The sequence below is a fragment of the Rousettus aegyptiacus genome, unplaced genomic scaffold, assembly GCF_014176215.1.
Source record: "Rousettus aegyptiacus isolate mRouAeg1 unplaced genomic scaffold, mRouAeg1.p scaffold_m13_p_16, whole genome shotgun sequence".
NCBI classification, from domain to species: Eukaryota; Metazoa; Chordata; class Mammalia; order Chiroptera; family Pteropodidae; genus Rousettus; species Rousettus aegyptiacus.
The window spans coordinates 32516449-32527410 of record NW_023416291.1 but is presented as its reverse complement, the minus strand read 5'-3'; the positions used below and the strand labels follow the sequence as shown (position 1 = coordinate 32527410).

The window sequence follows — 10962 nt, the reverse complement described above, 5'->3', positions numbered from 1 at the left end:
AAAGCTCTTCTACACCTCGATGGTAGGAAAAGCGATGAAACGCAAGCGAAGAGAATAAAAATAATGGAGGCTGCAACGTCAGTGAATGAGAAATGTAGGAGAACCTGAGGACAGAGAACACAGAGACGAAGGCGCATCGGCTCAAGTTCAAGGAAACGCCCCGAGGCGGCGGCGCCGGAAGTTGGGCTGCAGCTCGCGAACCATACGCCGGAAGTGACTCATCAGCGCCGCTGCCAGGTCTTCGCCGAGAGACGTGTCGTAAGTTTTCAGCTCCTGGAGGCCACCAGGTACTCTGAGACCGCTTCCAAACGCGACTGCAAGTCAAAATGTCGCATCCTTCCCCCCAGGCTAAGCCCTCCAACCCAAGTAACCCCCGGGTCTTTTTTGACGTAGACATTGGAGATGAGCGAGGTGAGCGGAATCTGATATTTGTGGAATGGTCCCCAGGAGGTTGGGCTTCCCGGGAATCGGGGGGGCTCGGAGGGTGGAGTGCCATTCGGGCCGAGGTCTGCTCTGTGGCTCGGAGGGATGGCTGCCCAGACTGGACCGCAGGAAGAAATTCAGGCGTTTAGGGTTGGGTCGAACCAGCGCTCTTGTACAATGCCACAGATTGTGCGGGGAAGTTTCTGGAAATTTTTGGTTCGGGGATTGTGGCGGCCTTTAGGTTTTTCTCTCCTGATTTGGTTGCATCTCCCCGCCACCTTGCACCATCAAGATGGCATAAAAATTAGTTTATATTTGCAGTGAGAGATTCAGAAAACCCATGGAATATGCGTCAGTTGGGCTCCAGTCGCGCGGTGGCTTGCCACGTGAGCTTTATCAGCAATTATAAGGTTATTTATAAATTAAAGTGACTTTTATTTGTTGCTTTTAACTTATTACTGATTCTTAACTTAGAGATCCAGTCAGATTGGTGATCATTTACTCTGTTTTGGCTCGAGGAAAATGACTTAAGGGTAGCAGAGCGGTTGCCTAGGCTACTAGTAGCAGCTCAGAAGCTCCAAATTTCTTGTGGATTAGCATATTGCTTTTTAAGTAATTTGCTGTTGTTCACAGCAAGTTAGAATTGCTGGCCAGGCTGTGTGTTTGAATACATATACATCAAGGTTCAGGGAACCCGTGGATTGTATGGACACACAGACACCCCTCCCGCCCCCCACACACCCACGTTTATGTATACATTCCCTTTGTTTTTACCTGCCTTAGGAGTTATCTAGAATGGGAACGTTGTCAGCTTTTGCTTCAGAAGCTGTACCAGGAAGTTTCCACAGAGCACAGATACAGCTATATTTTAAAACACGGCCAACCTGATCACTCAAAAGATTTTTAATTTTCTATTGGTTATTTGGTGATTGAAAATATTGAGTGCATGTTGAAGAAATTATTCAGAATGTCATATCATTTTACTTCATAGTGTCCCTTATATGGTACTAATCATCTGGCTACGGTATTTATGATTCATTTTAAGATGTAGAAAAATAATTCTCAAATTCATCTAGATGCATGACAATGTTAGGTAAACTAAATTTGAATACTAGAAAAATGATCAAAAAAGAGAACTTGGAGTCTTAGTCACCATAATTTTACCCACTGTCTTTTTATCATTTATTTATATGATTGTTTCACATTCTGACACTATTTTATTTTATTTTTTTTAAGTTGGTCGAATTGTCTTAGAATTGTTTGCAGATATTGTACCCAAAACTGCAGAAAATTTTCGTGCATTGTGTACGGGAGAAAAAGGCATTGGACCCACCACTAGGAAACCTCTCCATTTCAAAGGATGCACATTCCATCGAAGTATGTGTAAATTTTCTGAATCTTATTCTCCTTATAATCAAATCCTGTTCTATAGGAATTAGGGAAGAAACACTATGAGGGTGAAGGTTAAAAATTACTGCCAGTTTCCAAGAAGACGCTTTGACATCTGAGGTAATAGCTCAAGTTTATTTAGTTTGGGCTGTGAAAAATGCCATTAATTATAGGAGGGTGCAAAGGTTTTCTAACAGAAATGGACTCCCTGAGCCTCACCAATCCTTTTACTCTTTACTCCATTGTGATTAGACTGAGAAAAAAGGGTGTGGTTTTGATAAATAAGCAGACCTCAGATAGCTTGAATGTCAGGTGACAAAAAAGTTATACCTACTTCTTTAGCAAGATTGCTTGGGAAGGCTGCAGCTGATTTAAAGATTCAGTGTCTTGGATACCTGTACCTGGGGTGATAAGTAAGTAAAAGATGACATTTCACACTGCGTATCACATTTCATAATCATACTTTTGTTTAGTGATTAGTTAATGGTTCCCCCAATAGACTGTAGGCTCCATGAGCCAGGACCTATATCTTATCATTTTGTCTTCAGCATCTAGTATAGTTGAATAGGTACTCAATAAATATTTGTTCAATGAATAAACAAGTAAGTTAAACTATAATCATATGAGTAGTACATTTTTAAAAACTTGATTAAGAATACTGATTTTAAAATATATAAGTTGTTGATTTACTTTCACATTTAATGGAAAACCAAAATATGCTAATAAAGTATATGCAGAAAAGAGTTAACATAGCAGGCCTGAGACTGGTGTCTTTAGAAAGTTCTCCTTTGTTAAGGTGGCCTTTGTCTGGAGTTTGGGAACTCAGCACTTGAACCGTTCTCTAAATCAAAAGGTGGTTTACTATGCCTAGAATTTATGCAGATAATTTGATTTATGCTGAACACCTGCTTTCTTTTTGGTAGTCTGGAATTTTGGTATATAGTCAGCAGAGTGCTTGCATGATTATCCCCAATAAAATCTCTGGGTGCTGAGGCTCTAGTGGGCTTTCCTGGGCAAAAACATACACATGTTGCTGCATTTTCTTTGGTGGGGGAAGAATGTGCTCTATGACTTTTCATGGGAGGGCAAGAGCATAAGGAAGCACATGGATTTCTCCAGACTCTGCCTATGTCTTTTTCCTTTCTCATCCAGCTGTGTATTCTTATTATGTAGCTGTAATACAACCAAATGCTGAGTCCCTTGAGTCATAGGGCATCTCTAAATATGGGGGTGGTTTTGGGAACCCTTGACACCAGGTGATCATATTTGCTGAAGTACTCCCATTATAGTATAACAAATCTACTGGGAAAAATTGGTCCTTATTTAGTAAACATTATGGAGTGACTAATATGTGCCCAGTCATGAACATAGTTACAAGGATGAAAAACAGTCGCTGTCCTTAAGGAGTTGTTTGCTGGAAGAGAATATTATTATGATATGTGTTATAAAATGGAGTTAAAGCGAAACTAGTTGGGGAGATAAATTAGGATATCCAACTTTGGGGTGCCATTGAAAATTTTATTGGGAGGTGCCATTTTAACTAGTTCTTTGACTGTTAGTGGGGTATCAGGCAGTACAAGTAGTTGGACTCAGATTGTGAAAAGCCCTTAAAGAGTAAAGTGGTGGGAAAAGACAGGAGAGTGACATGATTAGAATTGTTTTAGAAAGTTGTCTTTATTATGTATTCATTATGTAACTTTGCTGAAGTCATCCATATCTTAGCTTCTCATAGCTATTTTCCATTTTTTTTTTTTTTTTTAGTTATTAAGAAATTTATGATTCAAGGTGGAGACTTCTCAAATCAGAATGGGACAGGTGGAGAAAGTATTTATGGTGAAAAATTTGAAGATGAAAATTTCTATTATAAGGTAAAGTAGACAGAAATGCATGTTATAATAAAGGCTATTTGGATATTTGCTGGGTTAAGACACCAATAAATGTCTCAAGTGTGTTTAGATTCTCTTTTCCTAAAAGGTGTCATATTTGTTAGTATGCATTTTTGATATGGAAAAATTTCATCCAGTAATGATTTAGCAAAAATACTGTTTCAGTGTGGTCCAGGTTTACATACTTCAGTAAAGCCAATGAGTTTTTAAGTGTAGCCACCATATGGCAAAATTGTTTCCAGGAAAAATTTTCTCAATATCAGAAGGATGGTAACTTGTGCATCTTTATGCTTGAATTTGAAGAGCAACAAAACCATCGCTAATATCCAAGATGTCAGGGGATTTGCAAACTAGAGGACATGGTTAATGTCCAAGCTCCTAAAGGACATTAGTGGTGCCTGTGCCTTCTTACCTTCATTGTCCCAAGATGTAATCGGGGTATATTGCATCATTCAAGTTATAAGAATGGACATGTAAGTACAAAAGTAAATGGTATTTTTGGAAATGAGGAATATGAGGAAGGTAACCATCATAACTTGAAAAGAAAATATCAGTCTTTAAAGGAGTATTTATTGACTACAACTATGTGTGTTTAGTATTGTCACTGGCACCAAAGGGTTTATAAAAATGAAAGGCCTTGATGACAAGGAATTTATAATCTTACCAGGAAGACAAGATTAAAACACATGTGACCACTGGAGAATAATATAATATGCAAGTAAATGCAAAATTGAGATTTTTTGTATATACTATATAAGAAAGGTATGATTTATATGTTCCAAATTATTAAAGAAGATAATGAGGAGGAATGGGTACTGAAGTTGGCCTTGCAAGGTGGCTGAGATTTAGTTAGATGGAAGCTAAAATATAGATGCCAGTTTGAAAGAAAGATGTGAGGGAAGACAAAAGCAGTAGGAGGCTAGGAAATAAAATATTCGATTTAATACCATGGAAAAAGCATCATACTTTTGAAAGGGAAAAAGGGAAGCTACCAAAAGGATGAAAACGTGATTATGTGATGATCACGCTGATCAAAAGAAAGGAGGCCTATTGAAGGGACATGTGCTTCTTGTATTCTACAAACTTGGTGGCCTTGAAAGCTGAATTACATTTAGATTGGAGGGGTGAAAGGCATTTTACGTGGAAAGCACTGTTACAAGTTACAGTGCTTGGCTCAAAAGGAATAAATTTAGAAGGCCTAAGCATAAAGTGGAAAGGTGAAGAAGAAATTGGGTTTTCCAGAACTTTTAAACATTGATGCCAAGGTAGAAATTTGGTTTCAGTGTGTACATATGCAGTGGTTTCTTTGAGGCATTCTTTGAAGAAGTGGTTCACCTGGGATGAAAGCCATATATTTGGAGTCCTTTGAGATTAGGGAAGTGTACCTAGTTGAATGTCCTGTCTAAATTGAATAACCGATCACTGTTCCCAGTTTACTGACATGAGAAGAATTATAATGCAGGCCCATAAAAGTAGGAAGACTGTTTAGTGCTTCTCAGAAAAAAAAAAAGCATACATTATAAAAAAGGGCAAAGCATAATTATTAGATTTCCTTAATGTAGCATTCTCATCTTAAAGATGAAATATAAGCATTTTCTCAGTATAGCCAATTTAGAAATATACCCTGCCTCCATTGTTTGTTACTTTATTTGGTTTCATAAACTTAAAGTTTAAAAATTAAGTACCTTACCTTTTGTGAATTAAAGATTGCAATTTATACCAAGTAAAAGTACACTATATTATTCAATCTAAATGGTATTACAGTCTTTTACTTGAAAGAACATTTCAGACTAGTACGTCTAACCTTGGTTTTACTTTAATGATTTCTATTTCTACAGCATGATCAGGAGGGTTTGTTGAGCATGGCAAATGCAGGCTGCAATACAAATGGTTCTCAGTTCTTTATCACAACAGTTCCGACTCCTCATTTGGATGGGAAACATGTGGTATTTGGCCAAGTGATTAAAGGAATGGGTGTGGCAAGAATTCTGGAAAATGTAGAAGTGAAAGGTGAAAAACCAGCCAAAGTAAGTAAAAAGTTAGAGTGAAACACATTTATTATCTTAGTTACCATCTTAAAGAATTAAGTAAAAGGATCAAATTGTTAGCTGGAAAAATGTTAGAATGACTTGGTATATAGAAGCATGGATCTCCCACTTTTACTTTTAAACTGTTTTCTACAAGGAAAAGATTAGAGTTGTTAGAAGGTTATTATTTCAACATCAGTCTTGGTGATGTAAGTCTTCCTATACCTGTAAAACTTTGTCAGAACGTGTCCTAGTACATAGTAGAAAGAAGACAGGGAATGAAAAATCCTGTCTGTATACATTCCGCCATTTACTTGGTGGTTTTGTCTTATTTAAGTTTCCTTATCCTATATAAATTACTTAAGGGTTTAGACTAGATTGCGTTCTAAATGCCTATGGGTCAAAGTGCCCATGTTACTACCCATCCCAGTTGGTAGAGTTGCGTGTGAGTAGGTATTTGTAAGGAAAATTATTTGGAGAATAAAATTTCAGCTTATTTTGTGTACACTGAGCTGCTGAATATCAATAAAATACTTTTGTAAAATAGTGATGTTGTTGTATTATGTGGAAGTATGAAAGGCTGTTCTTGTAATTAGAGCAGATAGATGAGCCTTTTAATGTCAATCATTTTAGAAGTGACTTGGACAGTGTTGCGTGTGACTTGCAAATGTATATCTTTTAAACTCAGACTTTTTTTACATGTATCATTAATATAGTAGTGCAATTCTACAATTTAGGATTATTTTTACAGTTGTGCGTTATTGCAGAATGTGGAGAATTGAAGGAAGGGGATGACTGGGGAATATTCCCAAAAGATGGTTCTGGTGACAGTCATCCAGATTTCCCCGAGGATGCAGATATAGATTTAAAAGATGTGAGTACTTTCAGATCAATTTAACTTTAATTTCTTAAATTACTAAAAATACTTATTTAGCACTAAAAGTTTGAGGTTTTTTTTGTATTAGTCTTTCTAATGATAGAACTTAGCATTAAACCATGTTACTTATTAAAGTCTGACATATTTGTATTTTATACAGGTAGATAAAATATTATTAATAACAGAAGACTTAAAAAACATTGGAAATACATTTTTCAAATCTCAGAACTGGGAGATGGCCATTAAAAAATATAAAAAAGTTTTAAGGTAATATTTTTAATAAATTACACTTAAGAACTTCAAAATTGAATTATGAAATAAAATTCAAGAATTGTTTATTGTATTTTTGGCATACTACTTGCAGAGTAACCAAATGTGTTGAAATAGTTGTATTTTTGTCACCTCCAGCTTATTTGAAAAATTTCACGATACAGAAAAGTTGAAATGAAAAAATAATACATAAAGACTACTACTCATGTATCCTGACCTTCATTCACTAGTTAACTTTGCTATATTTGTTTCTGTAGAATCATTTTGAAAGGAAGTTGCAGATACTATGACATTTCACCCCTAAATATTTTAGCAAGTATTTCTTAAGAAACAAGGACATACTTCTAGGTAACCTCAGTACCATTAAGACATCCCCAAAATAGCATTGATACAATATTATCTGATGTAATCCATAATCAAATTTCCTCAATTATTTCAAATATTTTTACTCCAGAGTCTATTGTTTTGTTTTTTGTCTCTAGCTTCCTATAATCTTTAATAGAGCTTAAAAAAACTTTACTTTTTTTATTCATTTGCATTTTGTAGAGTCTTAAGTAGGTCGTCTTATAGAATACCATCTGTATTGGATTGCTTCTTCAGGATTAGGTTTAGTTTAAATATTTGACAAGAGGACTTACGTAGGCGATGTATATATTTCCTGTGGTATCACATATTGAAGGCACATGTCAGTTTAGCCTATTTTGAGTTCTGGCACTTGATTCAAGTGTCAGCCAGATGTCTGTTATAAAAGTACCTTTTCCCCCTTGTAAATAAGTATTCTATAAGGTGATACTGTGAGATTGTATGTATATCCAGTTTCTAACTTTTCATTCAGTGGTTTTATGTCATTAAAGATCCTTGCCTGTATTAGTTATTACATTAATGGTTGCAGAACTGTGATTTTCTAATTTTATCACTCATTCAACAGTTATTAGCCAGCATGCTTCCCCTCTTCTCTCCTTTTTTAATATCACTATAAACCTGTAGTTTTTTTTTTTTTTCATTTCAACCTATTATTATACTGTTATCATCGTTTCTTTTGACACTCAAAGGGTTCCAGATTTTTCCAGTGGAAGCCCTCTTTTCTACATCCTGTTGACTTGTTCCTCTTAGTTTGTGATCACTTGACTTGCTTTCTGGCACAGGATGCTCCAGGCTCATCTTACACCTAACCTTGTTTCCAGATCCGGTATCAGCATTTTCTCTAAGGAGCCCTGATTCTTTTCAGTGGGGAATAGATTTAGGAAGCATATTCTGAGGGTCAGGTATGCTCATTGTTTCTGAGCCCCTTTCAGTGGACAGAGCTAGGAACAATATTAAATTACAATTGAAAACCAAAACTACAGAATTCTTCCCCTACATTCCATTCCCTCACAGTGAGAACCTGGTTCTAAACATAATTACATTGGGAAGTGCATAACAGACCTGGTTTTCAAAAACAAAGTGCGTAATTATCTTTAGATTGGGGATTATTCTTAAATCTACCTCTTTGAACACGGTGGGAAAAAGTTGGAACAAATAAAAAGTTATCTAAAGAAAATGTAATAAAAATATTGTGATCATTAAGAATATTAATATTAGTATTTGATGAGCATTTTATATCAAGCATAACACTTGACATAGTTAAGAAGCAGAATAAGTCTTATGTAGCATTACATGCCACTTTCATTACTGTGTTCTCCAGATATGTGGAAAGTTCAAAGGCTGTTATTGGGAAAGCAGATAAGTCGAAGCTGCAACCTGTAGCTTTAAGCTGCATGCTGAATATTGGTGCTTGTAAACTGAAGATGTCAAATTGGCAGGGAGCAATTGACAGTTGTTTGGAGGTAAGTCTGTTTGATGTCTAACTTTTTGAAAGAGATTAATATCAACTTGAACAAAAGCAATTTTATATACATTTTATATCTTATAGGACCTAATGAGACTCAAGGAAAGATAATGTATGTCATTTTATCTCTAAATATTTTGGACCTTCAGTTCTTCTTAATCCATTTACTTAGCTTATATTAATATCTATGAAAATACAACTTTTTCTTAAAGCACACATATCAGCTCATTCATTTAACATATGGAACCCCTATTATGTGCTAGGCATAGAAGACAAAGCCAGGAATGATTAAGAATGTGGGTTGTGGAGTCAGACGTGGTTTTTTTAATTAGAAATATCATACACTTAATATTTCTTTAACTTTGTGATCTTGGGTAAGTTCCTAAATTTAGGCAATATTGATTTTTTTTTTTTTATATGTTAAATGGAAATAATACTTGCCTCTTGGGATTGTTACAAAGATTATATAACATAGGTAAAACATTTAGTACAGTGTTGGGCACATGTTGAACACCTAACAGAGACTAGATATTTTAGTTAAAAGAAAAACCTATACCCTCAAGGAATTTTTTATTTGGCTCTTATATTTGGCTCTTTAAAGCCAGAAAGGTGGTAGCATTACCTTCCTTAAATAGAACAATTATGACTCTCTCCCTCTTGTATAGTTTGTTTGAAAATTTTTCTCAACTAAACTTTGTATTTTAGAAAGACCATCATTGTGGGATTCACTGGAGTGTTTAGAGAGGTTGCCTGCAGGGAGTTGCTATGTGCTGTTGACAATCTCAGTGTAGGAACCTAGTAAGAGGAGTTTACTGGAACCTGAAAGAGAAACAGCTTTCTCTTCCTTGTCCTTTTTGCACCCTCTACTGACAAAACTTAACTGGCACAGGAGAGAGATTTACAGGCCCCAGCTCCATTATCATAGAGCAGTGAAGGGTTGATATGGAGCTGACAGGCAACACATTGAAATATAACATATATTTAATATTAAGTATTTAGAAAAAATATTTTTATAATTTTTGTAGGCTCTTGAAATAGACCCATCGAATACCAAAGCACTGTACCGTAGAGCTCAAGGATGGCAAGGATTAAAAGAATTTGATCAAGCATTGGTAAATTTTGTTGTAAACTTCAATATTTTAAAATACATAACCACCTTCATAAATCATACACCTAATATTTCTTAAAAATTTTTTTCCAATTAAAGGCTGATCTTAAGAAAGCTCAGGAGATAGCACCGGAAGATAAAGGTAAATTGGTAGCTTTTGTGATAAAAATTCATTTTGTCCTTTAAGAATTCATCCTTATGAACCATTGAACTCATTGCCACTTAGATATTTATTTGTTCAGCAGATATTACAGAATGCCTGCCATTGGGCCAGGCACCGATCATACTGCATTGAGTGAACAAGTCAAGATCCCTGCCCTCAGAGAACTTCCACTCTAGTCCCACTCCTGAATACCATTCGATCTGTATCATTTCAGATTTGGTTTCTAATAACAGCACTAAAAGAGTATGGTACATTCATTGTTTGGGACCATTCCTTAAACTGAATGTGGCCATAACCTAAGTATTGTAGCTAATAGATTTATGGTTTTACAAAACATTTGGGAAGCTATGACAAAAAAAAGCCTGTCTTTCAAATAAACTTAACTATAAATAGTGATACTAGACCTAGTATTAAAATATGTCTTTGGTTTCTTTATTGCTAAAGTAAAACAGGAAGCACTTAACTGCCCTCTCTAATGGAACAGGAGAAGGCAAATCTGTGTAATTCAATTTAAATTCTCAATTGAGTCTTCTAAAATTATGCTTCATAATTTTTGTGTTTGATTACTTTCTCAGAGTATTCTGTTAATAGGGCTCAGTTACTTTATGGAGAAGAAAGAGTTCTTTATCATACTAAAACATCAGTTTGTTGGTCAACCTAACTTTATGGATAGTTTGAGAAATAACTAATACTACATATTTATTTTGCAGCTATCCAGGCTGAACTTCTGAAAGTCAAACAAAAGATAAAGGCACAGAAAGATAAAGAGAAGGCAGCCTATGCAAAAATGTTTGCTTAAATAAGGAATTCAATTTTGCTTAAATATTATACATTGTATAAAGGCAATAAGAAAACTTAAGAAGTTTGGTCTACTACTATATATAATCCCTAATGTGTTTCCTTTGATACTTCAGTTCCCCATTGTTGAAAGTTCAGGAATACTAATATGGGTTCACTCCTAATAAAAGCATTACAAAATACAGTGAAGCTC

At 35.4% G+C, this 10962-nt stretch overlaps 1 protein-coding gene across 2 annotated transcripts; it reads left to right on the top strand.

The window, feature by feature from the left end:
* The first annotated feature begins 208 nt into the window (after positions 1 to 208).
* Positions 209 to 10953, top strand: PPID (peptidylprolyl isomerase D). 2 transcript variants are annotated; one of them, XM_016138689.2, is made up of 10 exons: positions 210 to 411; positions 1660 to 1800; positions 3574 to 3680; positions 5537 to 5725; positions 6477 to 6599; positions 6763 to 6869; positions 8557 to 8698; positions 9726 to 9812; positions 9908 to 9950; positions 10682 to 10953. In XM_016138689.2, the coding sequence occupies exons 1-10, from the start codon at positions 327 to 329 to the stop codon at positions 10768 to 10770; spliced, it is 1113 nt and encodes a 370-aa protein (XP_015994175.1). In that variant the 5' UTR covers positions 210 to 326; the 3' UTR covers positions 10771 to 10953. The 2 variants fall into 2 exon arrangements, with proteins under 2 accessions (XP_036089552.1, XP_015994175.1); XM_036233659.1 differs by lacking the exon at positions 9726 to 9812 and having other exon boundaries at positions 209 to 411.
* The last annotated feature ends 9 nt before the right edge of the window (positions 10954 to 10962 follow it).

Excerpts from the sequence above, each read along its gene's own strand:
- PPID (XM_016138689.2), top strand. The coding sequence starts at position 327 with ATGTCGCATCCTTCCCCCCAGGCTAAGCCCTCCAACCCAAGTAACCCC. Across the intron at positions 1,801-3,573 it reads AGGATGCACATTCCATCGAA|TTATTAAGAAATTTATGATT; the intron begins GTATGTGTAAAT and ends TTTTTTTTTTAG. Across the intron at positions 9,951-10,681 it reads GATAGCACCGGAAGATAAAG|CTATCCAGGCTGAACTTCTG; the intron begins GTAAATTGGTAG and ends TTTATTTTGCAG.